Source organism: Fistularia commersonii, chromosome 5 (assembly GCF_037954325.1).
Source record: "Fistularia commersonii isolate RoL2024-O1a breed Wild chromosome 5, RoL_Fcom_v1.0, whole genome shotgun sequence".
NCBI lineage: Eukaryota > Metazoa > Chordata > Actinopteri > Syngnathiformes > Fistulariidae > Fistularia > Fistularia commersonii.
The window spans coordinates 1257486-1279114 of record NC_141288.1 but is presented as its reverse complement, the minus strand read 5'-3'; the positions used below and the strand labels follow the sequence as shown (position 1 = coordinate 1279114).

Sequence of the window (21629 nt, the reverse complement as noted above, 5' to 3'; positions counted from 1 at the left end):
TTCCTGCCTCGTAAGAACTTCCCGACCGGGATCCAGCTGGTCACGATCCCACTGTCGTAGATCCAGACGAGCTGCATACGTGTCGGGGTTCAGGCTGAGCAGAGTTCCCTCCGCAGGCCCCTCTGTGCCGGCGAACGGACGCAAGCTGCGCGGCCTCGGGCTGCTTCCTCATGACATCACATGGTTACAGAATGACTTCTCCTGCATTCATCCGTGAGTCAAGACTTCCCGAGCAGAGAGCGACGCCGAGCTGCTGCGCCGACGCTCACAGCGGTAAGGGGCTTCTGGTTTTTTGTTTTCTCTGTGAAGACTTGCGTGTTTCTTGAAGGTTATGGTCTCGCTTTTGGATTGTGGTTTCTGAAAAACAAAAAGAGGGGGGGAAATTGTATGTCACTGCAGCCAAAGAGCAGAGGCTGGGCGGGTTTGTTTTTGCCATTTTCTCAAAGGCCCCGGAGCCTGCTTCATCCTCTTCTCGGTGATTCGGGGAGTTTGTCCGCCGCCGCTCCTTATAAGGGACGAAGAGCGGACGGAAACATCAGGTCATCGGGTCAGCCGGACGAGATGAGGAAGAGGACGCGTCCCGTCTCCGACTCCGTCTGCGACCGCCTTCCGTCGCAGCTTACCCCGTCATGTGTTCTGCACGGCGGGGTCTTAAGATAATCCTTTACACTGTGTTTACATACCTCCGGAGGTTCGGGGCTCACTGGGTGGAGAGGAAGCGGACGCTTCTGATCGCTTGTGCGACCGTAACTTCTCCGTTCACCTCCACGCGCCGCTTGTCGCGCTTTCTTTCGTAGGGGCCTCGCGTCTGCCGCCGGGGGATACTTCCTGCTTGTCGTCATGGTGACCGGGACAGCCCAGAGCCGCGGATGCGGGCCGGCGCCGAGGCCCGATGCCTGATTCCGCTCTGGGCTCCCGCCGGCGCGGTGCACATGGAGGGGGAGGAGAACCGGGTGAACGGCCTGAGGCCGAGCAGCGGCTCCGACTGGGGTGGGATCACCCTGCTGGACAAGACCAGGGAGTTCTTCCAAACCTGTGACGTGGAGGGCAAAGGCTTCATCACCCGCACCGACATGAGGGTAGGAGAAGCTTTTTATTCATCAATACTGAAAATGTGATTCCTGAGGCGCTCGCTTGTTGTCATCCGGCCATTTTCTCCGCACAATAATTATAACAGTATAATAACCGTTTTCTTGGACGATCGGTTCATTGGAAATTAAATGGTCCCAAAATGACCCGAGAGGGAATCTGACATCACTTCGGGATGATTTTTTTTAGTGAACCGAGAACGAGCGGGACATGAACATAAAGGTGATTAAAAAAAAAAAATGCATCTGAATTGTTTAAAGCCATAATCAATACAAGAAATGCATTTGAAATACTAGATACATAAATAGATCATTATATACTGTGCAATATTCAGAACTGTGCAATATTTCATTTCATAACAGCTACACTACAATTTTTTCTTTTATCATACTATTGTGCACTCCTCACCTCACTTGTTACTAAGACACTTATAGTTTTATCACTTGTTTACGAAGACACTTTATAGTTTCACTGAGACACTTTATAGTTTATAGTTTACTTTTATTTCTAATTCCGCCTTTTCTTTTTATCATTTATTACTGTCATATTTTCTGTAACTCTGGCACAACAATTTCCTTCGGGATTAATAAAGTTGTTCTTATCTTATCTTATCTTATACAAACACACAAAAACATAAATAAATAAATAGAAAAAAGATAAATACCCAAATACCTAAATCATAGTAAATACATCAATAAATAATTGAATGAATAAATGAATTACCAGTAAATTGCAGGGGAAAAAAATTCAATCATTCTTAAAGTGCTTGCAAAATAGCTGAGATTTAAAAAAACAAAAAAGATCCTAAAATGTACTGAATAATCAACCGCAGTGCTGTTCGAGTTCGGGACGCGTCCTGTTCGCTGCAGGATGTTTCCGATCGCGTCAGAAAATCATCAATAATAGATTATTCGTTCGTTCACGTTCGTTCCTACGCAGGATATTTTCTCTCCCTCGAGCAGCTCCGCGGAGGTTTGTGTCTCCTGGAAACAGCCTTTATTTCCTACATCTCTTATCTCCGCCGTTGAGGAATCTGCTTATAACACACTCCCGAGCGCCGGAGAGGCCGAGCACCATTGATGGAAATGTTTACCGGTCCAGGTTTCGCTCTCTCTCTCTCTCGCTGTCGGCTCAAACCAATAATAAGATCGGGACAATAAACAAACCTCCCGTCTGTGTGTTTTCTCCTGCAGAGGCTCCACAGGGAGCTGCCTCTGTCCGCAGAGGAGCTGGAGGACGTGTTCGACTCTCTGGACAAAAAGCGTTCGGGCTACCTGACGCTGGAGGCCTTCACCGGAGGATTCAGTGGGTCCACCCTTTTTTTTTGTCCCCCCCCCCCCTTAGCTAAATGCTAAGCTAACGCGCTTTCATTTCGCTCAGGTCAGTTTCTTCACGGTCGGAGGATCTCCGTGGCGGACGAGCAGGGCCCGACCCCCAAGGAGACCCTGTATCAGACCCAGTGGGAGGCCAAGCTGTCGGCGGCGGAGGACGAGGAGGAGCGTCACTTCAGCATGCTCCTGGAGAACCTGGGGGCCGGCAACGTCTTCGAAGAGTACGTGATTTTCTTCGGTTTTTTTTTTTCCGCCCTCGGACGCGAGAACGATGATCTCAATGACGTGACGGCGCCCCTGCAGCCCGGGCGAGGTGCGAAGCCTGTGGGCTCAGCTGAGGCGAGACGAGCCCCACCTGCTGTCCAACTTCGAGGAGTTCCTGGCCAGGGTCACGCACCAGATCAAGGAGGCCCACCAGGAGAGGAAGGAGATGGAGAGCGCCCTGCAGAGGTCGGGATGTCGCCGAGACATAGAAAAGGCGCATTCGGGGATTGAGGGAACGGTGGAGGCTTTCCTGCCGTCGGAGACGCGTTCCCACACTTAACGGCGAGGTTTATGTTCGCGCTCCGGCCCTAAGCCCTCGCCGCCGGAGGGCCTCCCGTGGATTTACCTGTAATTCTCTATAGAACGACCCTTTGTCCGTGTCAAGTGACCGCTAATCCCCGGGGGGGGGGGAAGGACGCGGCTCGGGAAGAGCGTTTCTCAGGGGAACCCACCAGCTAGCGGTCGCGTAGATAACATGCATGTTTATTTGTAAGAAAAGTGTGTGTGTGTGTGTGTGTATGTAAAACATGAGGCCGGTGGTTTTCCCCTGGCACGGCGTGGTACTGCATTACAGCTTGTTATTCCTCCAGACTTTGCTAATTGGCTGCCCGCTTCTTGTCGGGGGGGGGAATGTAAATACCGCTCAGTATTCTTTTGAACATGTGTGTGTTCAAGCGTTGACGCGTAATTACAGATGAAGAGAGAGAGAGTCGGACGACGAGGGACGTTTCGACGGCGCGTCTTTCTCGGACGAACCGTCCCTGAGCGCCGATCTCCCGGCTTTTTCCGTCCGCAGGAAAGCGGCGACGCACGACAGCGAGATCCGCTACCTGTACGAGGAGATGGAGGCGCAGATCAAGAACGAAAAAGACAGGCTGCTTCTGAAGGTGAGACGTCCCGACGACGATGAGGACGCGAAGTCCTGGCCCGCGTCCTCAACCCTCTGAGCCTTGCAGGACTCGGAGCGCCTCCAGACGCGCAGCCAGGACTTGGAGCACCAGCTGTACTCGAAGGAGAAGGAGCTGGAGCAGCTGTTCCAGAAGCAGAAGAGAGTGAGCGGACGCGTGGAGAACATCTAGACGCCCGGATTGAAGTCTGAAAGCGGTCACTCGTTTCTCTCTCCGCTCTGCGTTTCCTCCTCCAGCTGGAGCTGGAGTGCCACGAGCTGAGCAGCGAGAAGAAGGAGAGCCACGTGGAGAACGTCAAGCTGAAGACGACCAACGAAGAGCTGTCCAGGGCCCTGGAGAGCAGCAGCCAGGAGCTGGCGCTGGCTCAGGAGCAGCTGGCCGTGCTGCAGGAACAGGCGGCACGGCTGCACCAGGAGAAGGAGATGTGGGTCCACGGACGGGCTGCGATACACCTTCAGTCTGGAGAACATTCACGGCTGTGGAAAAACAAACATCCCACGAGTCCCGGCTCGTCATTACAGCACACACACACACACGTTCATACATACACAAAATAACACACACACACACACACGTGGGTATGCATGCATAAATTCACGCTTTTATGAATGCATGCAAACATACATATTCATACAGACATAAATACACACGTATGAATGCTTATATACACGCACACACACACACGTGCATGCGTGCATACATGGTGGAGGGAAGGATGGAAGTATAAATTCTAACTTCTCCGCAGGGAAATGTATCGCATAACGGAGGGTCTGCAGAGGGAGAAGCAGAGTCTCATGAAACAGCTGGACCTCCTCAGGTAGAGTCCAGACGTCTCAAAAACGCCCCCAAAAATCCCGCCGGTTTCAACCGGTTTCTGTTTCCACCCCGGCAGAGAGATGAACAAGCATCTGAAGGACGAGCGCGACATCTGCTGCGGCGTGGTGAGTACGCCGCCCTCGCCGTCACGAGACCCTCGACCGAGACCCGGCGTAACGAATCCCGTGTTTGAAGCAGCCTCGGACGTCCCTGAGGAAGAAGCAGAAGCAGAGAGCCGGACTGGACCAACTCCTGAACCCCTCCGGCCAGCCGGCAAAAAGGTGAATCTCGCGCCGCCGCGACGAATCACGTCGCGAGAGGAAAACCAGAGGATATGATTTGACGAGACGGAATCCAGAACATCGACCCGAATTCTGATCCCCCGTATATCCTCTGCTTCTCCTCTGTTTCCAAAGATCCCCACTGCCGGTGGACGGGTCCTTCCAGTCTCTGGAGGCTTTGCCCATCGAGCACCTTCAAATCGTGTTTGTTGCTTCCTCCTCCTGTAGCGAGGACGACTCCGCCGCCGCCGCCGTCGACCCGGCCCCGACCGCTCCCCCGCGGCGCCCGGCGCCGAGGAAGACCTCGGGCCTGGCCAACGGCTACGCCGACCCGGCCGGGGTCGCCGACGCCCGAGCGAAGAAGCCGCCGAGCAAGACGGCGAGCGCTAGGAGGGTGTCGGGGAGGGAAAGGAGAAAAGCCGGGGTGGAGGACGACGTCCTGGACGCCCCACCGGACGGCTGGCCTCTCCGCAGAGTCATCTCCATCGAGGAGGACCACCTGCCCCACCTGCTCCAGGGGGGAGCCCAGCTGCTGCACCAGCTGAGCGAGGAGGAGGACGAGGAGGACGAGGAAGCGGCGCAGAGCGACGTCGAAGCCGCCGGCGGTAGCGTAGCGGTAGCGGACGGAGCGGCGACGTCGAAACGTGCGCCCGCGGCGGCTCCGCCGTCGAGGAAGCACCGCTCCCACCGAGGGAAGAACATCCCAGCGTCTCCACGAGGTCAACCCGTGGGGAAGGAGACCCAGCACGTACGTACCTCTGAGACAGGAGCGCAAATCCAACACATTTGGCAGACGCTCCTATCCAAAGCGACTTACAATAGAGGACATAAGCACTGTAAATAACACTTGCAAACACAAGATGCACAGGAAATATACAGATATTTTTTTTTTTTTTTGGACGAAGACGTACATAAACGTACACACACACACACACACACACTGCATAGCCTGACTTGGTGCCTAACCTGATCTGGGGCGGCTCAAGCATCACCGGACACTCATTCTGTAAGGTGGCGACGGAAAAGTCCAGGAAAACACATTTTCCCAAAGGCCTTCCATGTGGTTTTTCCTGATCTTCACCAGAAGGCGAAGGAGGCGCCGTTCGTGGCCCCGGACCGACTCTTCAAGGTCGTCCTCGTGGGCAACTCCAGCGTCGGCAAGACGTCCCTGCTGCGCACCTTCTGTGAGGGCCACTTCCAGCCGTGGACCACCGCCACTGTGGGTGAGACGAGAAGAGACACGATCAGAGTGTGTTTGTGCACGTTGCGGATCAGCGTCCAGCAACAGACATGTGTGTGTGTGTGTGTGTGTGTGTGTGTGTGTGTGTTTGGACATGAGCGGATCCGGAGAGGGATTTGCTGGAGGATCACATGAGAGGGCTTGGGAAGTCACACCGCCCGTCCAGACCCGGCACACATTGTACCGCAGATTATGTCACTTTTGATGAATTCCTCTCCTCGCTTTCATCTTTTCCAGTCCTCGCTCGCCGCTCTGCTGAGCCACGGCGGCTCGCCGGCGCCCCCTGGTGGCGGCGCAGGATTAGTGCAGTTCAAACCGCCGGACACGATCAATTCGGCCGTAGATTTAAGGCCGGCGAGCACCAGAAGCTCCTCGGTGGGGTCTCCGTGTTCTCCGGTTTCGTGCAAAAACGTGCGAATGAGAGGGTGGACGGTTGCACGTCTCCAAATGTAGCCTCTGTGATGGACAGGCGAACCCTTCCTCTCGCCCAGGTATCGACTACAGCGTGAAGACGCTGACGCTGGACAACATGCAGGTCGCCATGCAGCTGTGGGACACGGCGGGTCAGGAGAGGTGAATCCAGAGAATCGCTCGCTACAAAACATCCGGGCTTTCCATTTTAAAATTGTGTTCTTTTTGTCGCACAGGTACCGCAGCATCACCAAGCAGTTTTTCCGGAAGGCCGACGGCGTGGTGCTGATGTACGACGTCACGGTGGAGGAGAGCTTCAGGGCGGTGCGGCCCTGGCTTTCCAACGTCCAGGTGCGCGCGGCGCCTTCCGGGGAGAAACACGTGATTTAGCAGAATTAACTGGTATGTGGTTCTCAGGAGGCGGCGGGGGAGGGGGTTCCCGTCCTCCTGCTGGGGAACAAAATGGACATGCACGCCGAAAGGGAGGTGTCCTTCCAGGAGGCCGAGCAACTGGCTCACGTAAGTGGATTCCGCGGCCCTTCGCTTAAGTTTTCCGCCGCCGCCGCCGCCGTCCACGACGTTGTTTTCTCCCCACGTAGGAGAGCAAGGTGATGTTCTTCGAGGTGAGCGCCTACACCGGCCGGAACGTGCTGGAGGCTCTCACGCACCTGGCCAGGTAGGAGGAACCGGACCCGTGTTTTTCGAGAAGCGGCGGTGCGTTTCTCAACCGCTGTCCGTCCGTCCGTCAGGGTGCTGATGGAGCAGGAGGACAAGGTGAGGGACACCACCGTCATCCTCACCGCCCAGCCGGCCAAGAGGAGAGCCTGCTGCAAGTGAAGATCCGAGCAGAACCTCCGGGGGAACATCTGTCTCTCCGTTGTTTGGTTTTTTTTTCTTTTTTTTTGTATTCTTGACTCTGGTTTCAGAGACGGCGGCTCCGAGGAGGAAGAGCAGAAGGTCGCGTGTAAATAAGGAAAATCGGACAAGCTTAGAATCCTATTCTGACTCGATGAACTTTTAAAAACTGGATTTTAACCTTCAAGTTTTTTCTTTCTTCTCTCGGTCACCTTTAGTTCTCGTCAAATTAATCTTTTTTTTTTTTTTTTTTTAAATACCGCCGATGTGATTACCATGATTCATTTATCTCTCCCAAATGTACGCTGCTCAAAAAAATAAAGGGAACGCTAAAACAACACATCCTAGATCTGAATGAATGAAATATTCTTATTAAACGCACTTTTCTTTACATCATCAAATGTTCTGACAACAAATTCACACCAAATTTATCGACCTGTTGGCCAATCCAACATTGATGTGAGATAAACAAGTCAAAATCAATCAGTGTTGATCAATCAGTGGACAGTTTGATTGACTTGGGAATTACATTGTGTTGTTTGAGTGTTCCGTCTATTATTTTGGAGCAGTTTATATGTGGAATAACTGATTCATACCTTTGCTTTTAAATCTGGACATTTTAATCGTCAAAACGTTCCTTTTGTCTCACCGGAAAGCGAGGTCACACACACACACACACACACACACAACATATTGCGTTCGTCTCTTGCTTTTATTGTGGCACCAAAGTACAGTTTGACCTCCTCGGCAGGAGGACGTCTCGGACGTTTCTTGAAATCCCGGCTGGGGGGGGTGGGGGGGGCAGACGCTCTCACATGCAGAGGAGCAAATCAATAAAGGATAAAACCACGGCGACCTACTGCGTTTGCAATCACGACTAGTGTTCCACGGACGAAAATGGAGTGTTTGAGCCTGGATTTTAGCTGCACGTAACGCAACGCCGTCCGTTGCGTTGAACCCAAAACGGCTCTGAGGAGGAGAGGAACGTGGGACGTGACATTCGGCGCCGTCCAGTCCGTCCAGCTGGTGGCGCTATTGCTAATTGTGATGACATCGCGTAGGCTGGTTCGATGGCATCGGCGCCGGCGCCGCGGGCCAGCTCCTCCTAGCGCATCTTGTAGTCGTGGGAGATGGCGGCTTCGCACAGCTGCCCTTTGAGGTCCAGCTCCAGGGTGAACTCCAGGTCGCGCTGCCAGGAGGAGGAGGAGGAGGAGGAGGAACGTCAGACACACTCGCTCCGGATCCGGCGGGGAATCCGAATCCGGCGAGAAACTTACCACGTTCTTCTCGTTGGGCCTGAGGGCGATGCTGCCGTAGATCTCCTCGCCCTTTTTGACGGTCAGGTAGTCCTCCAGGTAGAAGACCGTCTGCTTCCAGTGAGTGCTGGGGGCGTCCGGAGCTGAGGGCGCGCAGGGAAAATGGACAGAAACGTAATAAAACACCATCTAAAAGGCCCCGACGACAAAGACCAACTCTCTGAGAAGACACTCGAGCGGTGAGGAACACCACAGAAGAAGGAAGGACCGGAAAGAAGAAATGTCTGCATCTCTCACTCCAGCAGTATTCAAACATTTGTTCTCTCATGATCATGTAAAAATATGTAAAAAACCACGGTATGTAAAAATGTAAAAAAATGTTAAAACAGTAAAAAAATGTAAAAAAAAAAATAAAAAAAAATCAGCACCGCCTTCCCTGCGGTCCCAAGCTGTGATTGGTCGAGAAGAGGGTTCACCCTCACATCCTGGACAATGTAGGGTCTCCGATGAACCTCCTGCATGTGTTTGGACCATGAGGAGAACCTGGAGCCTCCACACAGGAAGCCCACCTGTGGAAAACCGAGCCAGGACCTTCTGGCTGAGAGCCGGAGGAGCTCTGAGAGTTGTTGACGTTCCTCATGAGTGTCCAAAACCTCTGCATATCTCCTCAGAGGTGGGTGACGAGGAGAGCCGAGCTGTTTGGTGAAGCTCCGCCTCCAGCCGCACACACACACACACACACACACACACACACGCCGCCAAACATAGATCCTCCTCTACACGGCGTTATGTAACACTAATGTGTTAACAGGAGCTTACGTAACTCCTCAACACCTCCGTATACAAGCGCTCCGAGGCCTCCAGGCGGGAGCAGATGTTTGACCTCGGGGCCCAGCGGAGTGACCGCCTCGTTCTACCCGTCTTCTGATTTCAGGTGAGAAGAACGGTGATGAACTGCAGGGATGTCCCCGAAAACTTGCCGTGTCATTTCTGCTTGTTTTTTTTTTTTTTTTCAGGTGCCGCTTCGTGCTACTTCAAAAGTACCGGGCGAGTGTTTCTCCGGGGAGCTTCCAGAGTGGAACTCCAACACGCCGGCCCCTCGGGAGTCCACATTTCTTCTTTTCGTGCCACTTAAATGGAAAGTAGCCTGAGCGGAGACGATCTGTGGGAATATATTTATAGAAATGGGATTTGCTTCCGATTCTCCCGCTCCTTCTCGGGCTGGAGATGAGATCATGACCATCGTCCTCGGCCCGCCGGTCACCTGAGCGCCGCTCTTTCAGACGTCCTGACGCCTAAAGGGCCTTCAGCAGACTAACGCGCTTCGTATTCTTCGGCCAATATTAGTTCTGAAATCCTAAATTCGTCATCCTGAGCTCGAGGTCAGAGGTCGGAGGGTCGCTTGAAAACAACTGATGTTTTTCACTTTTCCCTCCGACGGTGTGGAAACATTTAAATGAGAAAAATCTGACCTTGAATTCAATGAGGTTAATTTTTTGAGCATAGACTCTTTTTCGGGGGGAGTCGATAATGACGAGCGAATGTTTCGTGGGGTTTTCCGGAAGCGCGCAGGAGTCGCCATGACGATCCCGTCGGTGAACGGCAGCCGCCCCTTGATCGCGTCCACCTGTTTCCCAATCAACGGTACGGCTGCGCTGCCGAGCCGGTATCGACCCCGTGCCTGCTCTGAACTCCAGACTTCAACCTTCAGCCCTGGTCTGCTGCCGCTCCCTCTCCGAGGCAGGTTCGCCATGTCTTTATTTCCTCTTCAGCCATTGTTTTTTTCATCGTTTCGACAGCTAATCTGGCTTCCGATTAGAAAATCTGCGGTTAGATCCCCCTTGAGTAAACAGCGATAATTTATTACCGGAGCCAGAGGGGTTTCTCCCGCTGACGGTTCCTCCACACCGGCTAAAACCAGAAAGGCCACGAAGGCGGGCTCACCGGTGGAGAAGCCCGTCTTCTTGTGACACTTGGTGAACTCGATGTTGAAGTAGGTGACCAGGGCGTGGACGTAATCGTTGCGCTGGATCTGCAGGCAGAACGCTGAGGTAAAGGACAGGTCCTCGGGCTTGACCGTGTAGATGTCCACTTCCTGGGGGGGGGAGGAGAAGGAAGGAACTGCGTTGGAAGAGACGGGCCGGCGTTCCAGATTAATGGGAGTGATTATTATGCATGCGTGCGTGTGAAAACCCACAGGTTGAATCACGGCTGGCGAACGAAGCCTGCTCGCAGTACACATGCTGTGTGGGCGTCCTCCCTCACGTCTACAGGGGAGGGTGTGTGTGTGTGTGTGTGTGTGTGTGTCAAGGCCCGCCCAGTGAATAAAGAGTCCTATTTCTAAGGGTGACTGACGGTTGGTCCAAAATAGAATTGAAAACCTGCCTTTCTGTGCTTTGCGTGTAGATAAAGTGGTATCTAAGGAGGGGGTTCTGCGACGCAACCTGTTCATCTGTCCCCGCGACGCGAATCACTCTGTCATTAGGCGTCGGTGTGACAGATTGTCATTTAACACCCCCGTCCTCTGCCACCAGAACGGGCCGGTGCGACGCGCAGCAAATTCAAGGAGCAGACGACGAGGTTTCCGAGGAGCGGCTTTGTCTTTTTTTTTTTTTTTTTTTTTTTTTAGCGCCTTCGGTATGAACGACAGCTTGAATTAAGGAGCTGAATATATACATGAGAAGGTGATATAAGCGGCGAGGATGGATCGTACATGCGAGCCGCTAACTCCCACGTGCATGTTAGTCGCGTCCTTGCGCACAAAGGAGTGCGGGTGCTTCTCGGAGGGACGGAGAACCCGCCGGTGATTCAGCGGCAGCTCTTCGGTGACATTTCGCCGAACACCGGCTCAGGACGGCCACCACTGTTTGAGTCACAGGCTGCAGAGTGGGGCCGGGGGTGGGAAGGAAGGATTCAGAGGCTCGGGTTGAGAAATGAGAAGGATGGAGGACGGACACCACGGGAAGAGTGGATGAACGACAAACCAAAACTTTATGGCCCCGGCGGAAGCTTTACTAAGCCTCTGATCATCCGGGAGGTCGGAGGAAACCGCTTTGCATGCAAATTAGACCAGGCTGCAGACGCCGCTGCAGACTCGGGGCTTGGACGAGGCCATACTCGCCAAAAGCGCAAAGCTGGACGAAAGCCTTTTTGGATTTTGATTCATCTCAGGAGCCAAAACGGATGGCTAAACTGATAAATTTCCATTTCACGGCACGCTTGAATGAGAAACAGCAGTAATATACTAGAAATAGCCTCTTCTCGAGCGGCGCAAGTTACCATTGCATCTTCTGTGATCAATAGAGAGAGTTTCCACATCTGTGATGGACACGTTTTTGGAATCACCAGAGAAGAAGGGCCACGCCATGAGAGCAGATCCTTCAACTCCATCCAAAGAGCCACATCGAGTTCTGCTTTCACATCAGATCCAGTTTTCCTTGACCGATCCGGTCTTAAGATGTGTCGCGACCGAATTGAGCCGCAAATACAGAAGCGGCGACCGGCGGCCCGCTCACCTTGAGGAGGCAGGCGTTGGTGACCACCTGCTTGGGATCCACCACGTCCACCAGAGGCTCCTTGATGGCCACGTTGCGAATGCAGCTCATGTCGAAGCCGTAGACGTTTTCCCACCCTGTGGAAGGAGAAGAGCTCACACCTGCGGCGCTTGGCGTGCAAACACATGAAGGCCGGCCTCCTCGCCGAGCCTCTGCTCTGTGTGTCCCTGCCGAGCTGTCAGCACAGGAGAAAAGGTAGCCGGGAAAATAAAGCGGAGTGCTTAACCCTGCCAGGAAGAACGGGCCCGCACTCAAGCTGTCGGGCTGTCGATACAGACCTTATCCGGGGGGGAAGGCGAGCCTCCTCGTCTCAAAATAGACACCGGCTTCCGCGTCTGGCAGCCTTTTATCATCATTTAACCTGAAAAGTATTAAAAGCACGTCCCTTTGCCGCGTTCCGCCGCCTCACCTCGCTTTGTCTGGCAAGCAGACGCTACGCCTGTTGGGGAGAAGGTGGAAACTGCCAACATCGCCGAGACATATAAGGCTCGGAGGAGACGGGAGACCTTCACATAGAAGGCCACCTGTGAAGCCAGGCGACGGGCCGTGACGGTGAACCACACCTCTAATATTTGTGTCCTGATCTGCAGCGGCTCTGCGCCGTGGATAATGTACGCTGGGAAGCGGAGTGCTTCCAGGGGAGCGGAGTGGGCAGGGCCGCTTCACAGATGCCCACAAAACCTTTTTGTCCACGGGTCGCTCGGCGGTTCGGCTGATCGGCAAACCTGAAGCCCATTATCAGCTGCCTTAATGCGCCCGGGCTGAACGGGTCACGGTGTCGTGACAATAAGAGGCATATTTTCCACCATGGACAGCGGCTACTTTAACAAGTGATTACCTCGGAGGCTCCCAAAGCGAGGCTACATTACTGTAAGCTGTAATTACACCACCAGAATTTATCCAGATGAACGTTTTCATGTGACAACGCGACTCCTAAGGTGTTCAAAATCAGCCTTTCGTCACCTAAGAGTTATGCGTGCGCAATGGCGGACGGAGGGGCCGACCGACCTCCGGCACCGGACACGGAAAGATCTGAAAGTGATGCAAACACAACTCGCCGTGTTTGCGTTTGCAGCGTTTGCAGCGTTTGCAGACGTCTCACGATCGCTGCGCGGAGAGACGGAGAGATGTGGCAGGAGGCGAGGGGAATCACTCACAGTGAATCTTAAAGTCCTTGTACTGCCTGTCCTCGATGGCCACCACATAAAGAGCTGCCCTGTCGGGGAACATCAGGCCCCCGGGTTTCTAAATGCAAGAAGAGCGTTAGAATCAGGACACACACTTTCTTATCGTAACATGAGGCGTGTTCGGAGGAGGCGGGCAGATCCTGAGGCAGCAAACAAATCGGAGACCTCTGAGACCTTCGCTTCATCACTACCTGTGGTGTTTCTCTGTGGAAAGCTCTCGCACACACACACACACATAAAACACACATGCGTCCTCTAGAGCCATACCAGCCACTTGTCCCTGGCGAAGATGACTGTGTTGAGCATGGACTCGTAGAAGAGGCAGTAGCCCATCCACTCGGAAATGATGATATCCACCTTCTCCACCGGCAGCTCCACCTCCTCCACCTTGCCCTTGAAGATGGTAATGACTGCGTGGAGAGCAGGGAGCAAATTATAGCCCGTCATCCTCGCCGCATAAAAGCAAATCAGACACGGGTTGTATTTTCGGCTGACATTTTTCATGCTGTAAATGACGACGTCCTAAATAAGGTGCTCCTCTGGTCCATCCGGGTTTCATGCATTCTTCTGTTTGATTTTCTTTTTCTTTTTTTTTCCCACGAAAGACTTTAGAAACTGTGATTCCAGCTTGCGTCATAGTGTTGGGTTTCTGTAGCTCATCTTCAAGAGTGTGGTCCACACTTGATCTTTGTGGATAATGTGATGAGAAAACGACAGTCATTTCCGGACTATAAGCTGCTACTTTTTTCCCACGCTTTGAACGACGATGCGGCTAATTTATGTTTTCTTCGGGTGGGACCAATGAGCTTCACGCCGCCAAAACCTTTTAGGTGAAATGGCCGTGAAATGTTCGTGTCAATATTTCGTGTTACAACATGGACACCTGCGGCTTATAGACAAGTGAGATCTATATTAGTACATATATTTATTTGGTTATTTACTTTTAGCCGGTGCGGCTTATGTTCAGGCGCGCTCAAAAGAGCAACGCCAGACGTGACAAGGCAGAGGATCATTTGAGAAATGAATACTTTCCAGACGGGTTCATTTAAAGTATTCCTCATTAAGCAGTACCTAGCGTTTTGTACTAACACCTTACAATTTGGTTTTCAATGCAGATCCGAATGGCTTTTGAACTGCTACGCAGCTAATTGTCCAGAACAGCAACCCGGCTGGCATGGCAACCATTATCACACCCCCGGTATTCTGCTCATCCGGCTGATGCTTTTTTCATCTCGAATTTTCAAATAAGGTAAGTCTGACGTTTATTACTTCTCTCTTTTTTATTTTTTTTTGATAATTATGCCGGCATATAATGTCTAAATATGGTGCTGTTCATAAGAAGGATGTGTTGGGGGTTTAGAGACAATCTATTGCTAATTTTAAGGTATGTTTTAGGCCAATTCTCACCTTTTCAAGTAAGCAGATGTCCAATTCATTGGTAACTTTACGTTAACTTTGAACGAATTCACGATTGCTTTGTTGATTTTAGCTCCTCTGGCTTTCCACCCGCTCTTCAAGTTTGTCTATTTGACGCATGAGAGCCCCGTCCGTACATTTTCCTTCTGGACGGTCTCAAATGTAGCCACCGTTGTGTAAACCTTGAAGTGTGAGGTTTGCGTCGACGCGCCCGAGTGTGTAGATACAGGACGATAAAACAAGAATCATCCCGACGGCAAACTGCAAGTTATGAAATCCGTTTTCTGTGGAGTTCAGGGTGGTGGTTTATGACGGTAATCATCAGCGCTGCGGAGGAATCTCTGACTGATGGCAGAGACGACGGTTCTCTGACATCAGAGCAGCCGGTAAACCATTGTAACGACGGGTTACAGAAATGGAAATGCTACTTTTAGTCAGAGGAGACGTAAAGCATCCCTGGCTTACCGTTGTGGAGGTGATTCGACTTTATGATCTTCTCCGAGTACTCGGATATACTTGAACATTCAATCTGTGGGCAAAAGCAACGGCGTTACATGACTAGTTTCCTTACTTCCCTCTTTCCTGAGGGGAAATATGTTGATTTAACCGGCGCGGGTTCTCGCTAGCATCACTCCTCCCCCGTACAAAGGTTAACCTTTGGGGTAACATAGCAGGGAGAGATTTAATCAAACTCTGCTCATCTGTTGAAACAGTCATGTCTCTGGTTGCCCATCTCGCGCTCCAGGCTGCTAAACTCATACATCAATTTGCTCTCCCGTCCAAAAGTGTAATAATGCATATGAATCACGCGTAACTGTGGGAGCCGGCGCGGCTGCGAATGTGTAACCCGTGACTCGCAGCCCGAACGGGACCAAGACGCCTCTTATTGCTCCTGCGTTCATGTGAAAGATTGACAATCTCTGGACGGAGCACGGGAGGCAGACTCTAGAAGAAATCTTGAACAAGTGTGTGTGTTTGAGTGTATCAGGTGTGATAATGCAGTCCAAAAAAAGCAAGGGATGGAAGGGAGAGGAGGGCCAGCAGGGGCAGATGCATTATAACACACATGTGGGGTTCCTCTTCTACTTGTATATACACGACTATTCGTCTGTGTGTGTGTGTGTGTGTGTGTGTGTGTGTGTGTGTGTGTGTGTGTGCCTCACTTACCCCGTACACATGCTTGGCACCAGCATTGGCAGCAAACATGGAAAGGATCCCCGTGCCGCTGCCAACATCCAGGACGATCTTATCCTTGAACACGTGCTTGTTGTGGTACATGGCGTTGCGATAGGTCAGCGTCCGCACCTCGTCTTTGAGCATCTCCTGTTCAAATGCCAGAGAAAGCGGAGTGTCGACGCCCGGGACGATGATACAGATGGCGCAGTGAGAAACGCAAACGGGTAGCCTTTTACACCGAGGGTGCGATTACGAACGTCAACATCGGCTGCTTTCTAGTGCTGAGAACTGTCCGGCTCTGATGGACCAGAGGAACCTCTTAGTTCTGCTTTCCCACGATTCCACCGGTCACCTCGGTCGCACGAGTTTCTATGGAAGCCTAAAAAAGAGCTTCGGAGAAGGAGCCGAGCGCCACGGTCCCTGGCTCCTCTGCTGTCCCCGATGCACACAGAAACGGCCTCGTTCCTGAAAAGGCTCTCGGACCTGGAAAAAGGTCTCTCCAATGAAAAAGGAGCTATAGACAGACGTGAGGATATAATAAAGGGGTCCTGATACTTTGCTTGAAAGTATTTCGCTATAAAACAGTGCCTGCTGTTGGCAGGTTACCGTGACCGCATTATGTCCACGTGTGCGAGTGAGAACCTTGAGCACGTGGTTTACACAGAGATCGACGACAGCGGTATTTAGGCCAGATGTCTCTGTGATCGGCACGTTCCCTCAAATAGACAGGGGTGCGTCGCCGTGCCTTCGGGGACCACCTGGCGCCCTGGGCCCTTTCACACATCCCACCCGCCTCCTTCCAAGCTGCGCACTCTTAATCAGGGCACTCTTTGTCTGCAAGCCGACAAAAAAAAAAAAAAAAAAAAAAGACCTGACCCATATGCTAAATATGGACACTGTTTTAAAAAGGTCTTGATGTTCTAAAACTTTCCCACCTCCAGCTCTTCCAAAATGGAGATCATTAGCAAGAGTGAGAGTCTGCAGTTTTGCAGGTTCACTCTGGGCACGTTTTAAGAGATGGAGAGCTTCTGAATTTATGGAGTGATGAAGATGTGGACCGCTGCCATGCATCTCAAGCGGAAGTGGCTGAAGAGGAGGACTCTTCTATAGCCAGCTAATGCAGACGAGCGAGGAGCTCGCTGTCTCCCGCAGTCCTTCAGATAAAGCCTCTGGTTTTAAGGTTTACACAGCAAAGACCTCAAAGGTCTGCTGTAGAGGTCGCTTTCCAAGACCTTTCTAGGTTAATCCCAGAAGACTTTTCTCTTTCCCTCTCCAACTCCTGTGTTCTTCTTTTGACCTCGGGGTTTATTGCTAAATTTTAACCCAGTGTGTTGCTAATATGTGGTCACATCCTGTTATCTCATGTTTTGTTTTTTTTTATTATCGAAACCGTTTCCCGTCAAAGTGCCTTTTTCCAGGAGACATAAATTCCACGTTTACAGTTTGATAAAACACAAAGCAGCGAGGGACGTCAAACTGAGAACCTCTGAGGGTGCTGCAGAGTTGTTCATGAGCAGACAGTGGTTCCTGAGACTTGCGTTCAGATTTTTATCCACGTGCCACTTTGGGACTGCAGAAATTTTTAACAGATCCTACAACTTTTTCAGGAACGAAGCTTTTGCTTGGTGCATTCGGGCAGCGGAGGAACCCGGGACCATGGACCTCAGCTCCTTGAACCGTTGAAGCTCCTACTCAGACGCAGGGTCTCTTTCTATTCTTGACATCAGTCATAAAAGTCATAAACCAGGTCCATGACCAGATACTTCTGCGGACTGCGGAGCACCAGCTTCAAAAACTACGGTGCTCAGCTGATCACTGGTCAATGGACAGAACTTGAGCAGCAAAGAGGTCCAAGCTCTTCTGGCCGGCTCCGCCACTAGGGCTCACAGAGGAACATTTACATTTTGGCTAGGATAAGTGTGTGTGAGTTAGCTGAGGGCTAACACAGGGAAAAAAATAAAGAGTCGGTCAGCTTCCACCTCCATGCTGTCTGCGTCACCATCAGCGGTTTGTTTTTGAGCGATGAGCTTAAGGTGCACGTCTTCAACCCTCGTGTCACACCGGCCCCTACCGTGGCCCCTCAGTGCCTGCAGGAATACACTGGAGGAGGCTACTTAGTGGAGCCAAAGTTCTCCGTTCCTGGAGCAGTTGTTTTGGAGGTGCACCATCTGGACATTGTCATATTTGACCTTCCACTGGCTGATTTGCTGTTCCTAAACATTATACGTCCTTCTCGTCTGCTGCCCAGCACATTGAAGGACGATTTGTCAGTCAGTGAAAAGACTCCTCAGTAGATGTAAGATTGGTGGATGATGGAAGCGTGCATCATCACCGCTGAGACGTACAAGGTCAGGCTCAAACGCCTCCTGCGCGCTGCTCGGCCCGCTTACCTCGTGGATGCCAAAATGGGCGTACGAGTCAAAGTAGTAGTCGCGCGACGTCATTTCCTCCGGGCTGATGAACTTGGCGATCTTTCCTCGACCCGGACAGGTGGACAGGGACGCTACGTGGGGCGTGTGGGGGACACATGGCACGTGGTGGGTGGCAGGCACTGGTTTGGGGAGCGAGGGGGGCTGGGCAGGCTGAGGCAGGGGGGAGGTGACCGGCTGCTGCCGCTGGGACAGGAGAGAGAAACAGAAAATAAAGCAAATACGGGTGAGAATCCAAAATTCACGGCTTCATCGTCCACGCACACTGAACGGATTATCAAGCCAGGGGCTTGGAACGATTTCCCCATCCGGTGCCGCATCTTGGCTTATTTAACTCCACAGAGATGTCAAGGTGATCTCCAGGTAGCTGCCTGGTCATCTTTGAATAATTCCTGATTGAATTCTCACGCGTCAGTCCGTGGCGGCTTAACCGAGAGGCATTGATCGGTTGCGGTTTCGTCAATCCCCGATCCATGTAAACTGGACCGACAACACTTTAGTGACTTGTCTCTGGAGGTTCTCTGTCCTCCATCTGACGATGGCAACTGGTTTCTGGCTTCCTAACCACCCCAGAGGTTCTTCAGATGGCTCAGGTGTGGCCGTTGGTCTAAGTTGAGAGTTCGTTCTGTCGATGCGTGGGTTGTTGTGTTTATGTGTGTGTCATTATGTGTGTGTGTCGCTTGGGGTACATCGGAGGAACTCACCTGAATTGGAGGCTAACGTGGAAAACAAATCCTTGTAAAACTGGAGACCTTCACACACACACACACACACACACACACACACACTGGATCTGCACTCTGCAACTCAGTCCAGTCATGCTTGACACATATGGGGTGGTGGTGGTAGAGCTAGTGTACCTCCAAATAGAAGGTCTCCCGTCGTACCCTCATGCAAGAATGTGTACCCACAGTCGCTGGACAATTGGGGCGGTTAGTATTTTGCAGCAGCGTGTGTGTGTCTCTGTGTGTGTGTGTGAGTGTAATAAATGCTATATAAGTGCAGACCATTAGCCTCACCATCACCTGCACAGGAACTCATCCAAGTGAGACGCTTCCCCCCAAAAAGGACACACACGTTAAACCACCACAACTCACTCATTCACGTAAGAAATCCCCCTTCCGCGGTCTGTTAGAAGCAGAGAAGCTCCTGGATGAAGATGAAGAGGAGAAAGTAACACTTCTCAGTTGAAGGACACCGAGTTGGAATCCTCACAAGCAGAGGGACTATTTTACGCGGCGTATTGATTTTTTTCCGGTTGCTGGAATTAGCGAGTGGACGGAGAGCCCCGGCCGGCGAGAGCCGGCGCGGTCCGCTTCAGCACCAAGGACAGCGGAGAGGATATCACCCACCCTCCGTGAACCGAATTAAGAGAGATTTTAAATAGAAAAGGGGTTAAAAAAAGGGGGTCGATAACCGCTCACATCTACAGCTACCGCGGTCGTCCGCTAGCCAGTCCGCCCGCCCGCCCGCTCGCTCGCTCGCTCGCTCGCTCGCTTTAAACAAAAAAACAAAAAAAGCGCTAATTAAACACAAAAAACGGGATTAAAAACATCACCCGCGGGTTAAACTCGACGCCGGATGCGCGTTTTAATGAAATTAAAAGGTCGAACAAGTCCCCCCCGGAAGGTTTCCCCCACCCCCCTACCTCGGAGCTGTCCGCCTCCGCCATCTTCCGCCGCAGCAGCAAACACCGCGACGACTGGCCCAGTCCCATGAGAGCCGGCGAGATTTGGACCGAGACCCGCCGAGACTTTAGCGGCCGCCGCCGGAAGCCGCGGCTCGGATCCGGTCAGCGCCGCCGGGCATCCCCGGGACGAGCGTTTCTGTCTCTCCAATTCAATTATTTTCTTTTATTTCTTTTTGGGGCTCCCGATTTCACCGGGAAAAGTTGCTCCATTTGGCTGTCAGGTGGGAGGAATCGGGCGGTTGTTATTGGCCGGAGCGCTGCGGGGTTGCGAGTTCGACGCCGGCCGGGAACCGCATTTCCACGCACACGGGAATAAAAGTGTCGCGACCCAGTTTTCTTTCAAACCCCCAAAAAAGGAGAAAAAAAAAAAAGAAATCTGTAAGCCGCAGACAGGATGGCGCACAGTTCTCGCTCCAGAAAAATAAAAAGCAAAACAGGGTGCAAAGTGTGATGAGTCACCCGCTAAAGTTTTGATAAAAGAAGAATGACGGTTGCTTCTGTCGGGGATAGAATCTGCCCTGCAAAACAGACGAGAAAGAAAGAAAGAAAAAGAGAGAGAGAAAGAGAGGGAGGGAAGGAGAGAAGGAGAGAGGCGGGCTCTCTCTGCAGCAGAAACGTGCAAAGTAGGTTGTGGGAGTTTTTCATCATGAGGGCTGCACTTTGCACTTTCAAGCGTTTTCCCTTTCATGGAAAGATATCGATATAGGATTTTAATGACCTGGAAAAATGTCCCTGCTTTCGCATATTTGGATCCGTTTTGACCGGTGAAGGTCACGGTGAGGACCGCGTGTAAAATCCCACAGCTGTGATTCCCTTTTCCGCCGGCAGGGACGCGGCTGTTTGGTTTTTTAGATGATGGCCTGTGTTTTTATGTGAGGTGACATTTGACCGAGTGTGTTCCGGCCTTTTAACAAATAACACGTGCGGCGAAGAGGTTAAGAGGTGAAAGACAAGGTCAAGAAACTTCCGGAGACAACATTGTGACAATTCACGCGGCATACAATCCTTCGCCGTCTCATTCACATTTAGTGTCTCCAGTCAACCGCCTGCATGTTTCCCCCGAATTTGTCAATCATTTTTTAAAACCGCATGAAAAATGTCGAAAGTCGCAACGTGACGGGAGATTCCTCCAGGCGTTTCTTCACAAATGCGCCGTCTGCTGATATATTTATGTGAAGCACGGAGCGACGCCTTCTGGTTTTTAAAATCTCAGGGATCATTGACATGTTTGATTTCCACGGTTATTAGTGGACTAATATCCCTTAATGTTGTGTGAAAGTCTGCAGTATTAGCCTAATTTCAGATCTATTTCAAGGTAGGAAAATGTGGGCTTTAGTCCAATTAATGAAAGCCAATGAAACGGCGTGGGTTTCACAGTGATGGATGGGCTCCGTCGGCGGTGCTTAAGAACATCAGCCCACGCCTCACACTCGGTGGAGAATGCATATATTCACTTCATCTCGCACCGCCGCACACCGCTGCGGGGGCAGGAACCATGAAGCAGCAGGCAGGAGCTAAACCAGCGGGGAGAAAGCTATTGATTGATATGCTAACGTCACAAATATATGTAATAAACATATGTGCGTCCGATAATGAACAATAAACTTGAGCAACATGTTTCAGCTAAACACACAGCTACTCCAGAGATACAACTGATAGCATCCAAGTAGGTCTTCTTCTTCTTCTCAGCTCCCTTCAGGGGTCATCTTCATCCATCTGAACTTCT

At 51.7% G+C, this 21629-nt stretch overlaps 2 protein-coding genes across 4 annotated transcripts; one reads left to right on the top strand and one right to left on the bottom strand.

Moving 5' to 3' along the window:
* The first annotated feature begins 243 nt into the window (after window positions 1-243).
* cracr2ab (calcium release activated channel regulator 2Ab) lies at window positions 244-7895 on the top strand. Of its 3 annotated transcripts, none has more exons than XM_086146309.1 (18): window positions 244-273; window positions 798-1079; window positions 2283-2394; window positions 2470-2641; window positions 2724-2870; window positions 3481-3571; window positions 3641-3736; window positions 3829-4016; window positions 4338-4409; window positions 4485-4533; window positions 4607-4689; window positions 4918-5437; window positions 5774-5912; window positions 6421-6502; window positions 6577-6691; window positions 6758-6859; window positions 6940-7016; window positions 7090-7895. In XM_086146309.1, the coding sequence occupies exons 2-18, from the start codon at window positions 870-872 to the stop codon at window positions 7175-7177; spliced, it is 2343 nt and encodes a 780-aa protein (XP_086002435.1). In that variant the 5' UTR covers window positions 244-273; window positions 798-869; the 3' UTR covers window positions 7178-7895. The 3 variants fall into 3 exon arrangements, with proteins under 3 accessions (XP_086002435.1, XP_086002434.1, XP_086002433.1); XM_086146308.1 differs by having other exon boundaries at window positions 4825-5437; window positions 5777-5912; XM_086146307.1 differs by having other exon boundaries at window positions 4825-5437.
* prmt8b (protein arginine methyltransferase 8b) lies at window positions 7889-20434 on the bottom strand. Its single transcript, XM_086146311.1, has 10 exons — window positions 19862-20434; window positions 18175-18399; window positions 15776-15931; window positions 15074-15137; window positions 13460-13602; window positions 13163-13250; window positions 11967-12082; window positions 10396-10546; window positions 8473-8594; window positions 7889-8384 (listed from the first exon to the last, which is right to left on the bottom strand). Exons 1-10 carry the CDS (start codon window positions 19928-19930, stop codon window positions 8301-8303), a joined length of 1218 nt encoding a protein of 405 aa, XP_086002437.1. The 5' UTR covers window positions 19931-20434; the 3' UTR covers window positions 7889-8300.
* Between the last annotated feature and the right edge of the window lie 1195 nt (window positions 20435-21629).

What these genes read in the sequence shown, in the direction of transcription:
- cracr2ab (XM_086146307.1), top strand. Translation starts at nt 870, where the DNA reads ATGCGGGCCGGCGCCGAGGCCCGATGCCTGATTCCGCTCTGGGCTCCC. An exon ending in AAGACAGGCTGCTTCTGAAG is followed by an intron (nt 3,572 to 3,640) that starts GTGAGACGTCCC and finishes TGAGCCTTGCAG; the next exon opens with GACTCGGAGCGCCTCCAGAC. An exon ending in AGGCCGAGCAACTGGCTCAC is followed by an intron (nt 6,860 to 6,939) that starts GTAAGTGGATTC and finishes CTCCCCACGTAG; the next exon opens with GAGAGCAAGGTGATGTTCTT.
- prmt8b (XM_086146311.1), bottom strand. Translation starts at nt 19,930, where the DNA reads ATGGGACTGGGCCAGTCGTCGCGGTGTTTGCTGCTGCGGCGGAAGATG. An exon ending in CCCATTTTGGCATCCACGAG is followed by an intron (nt 15,932 to 18,174) that starts GTAAGCGGGCCG and finishes GCATTTGAACAG; the next exon opens with GAGATGCTCAAAGACGAGGT. An exon ending in CAAGGACTTTAAGATTCACT is followed by an intron (nt 12,083 to 13,162) that starts GTGAGTGATTCC and finishes CTCCTTCCACAG; the next exon opens with GGTGGGAAAACGTCTACGGC.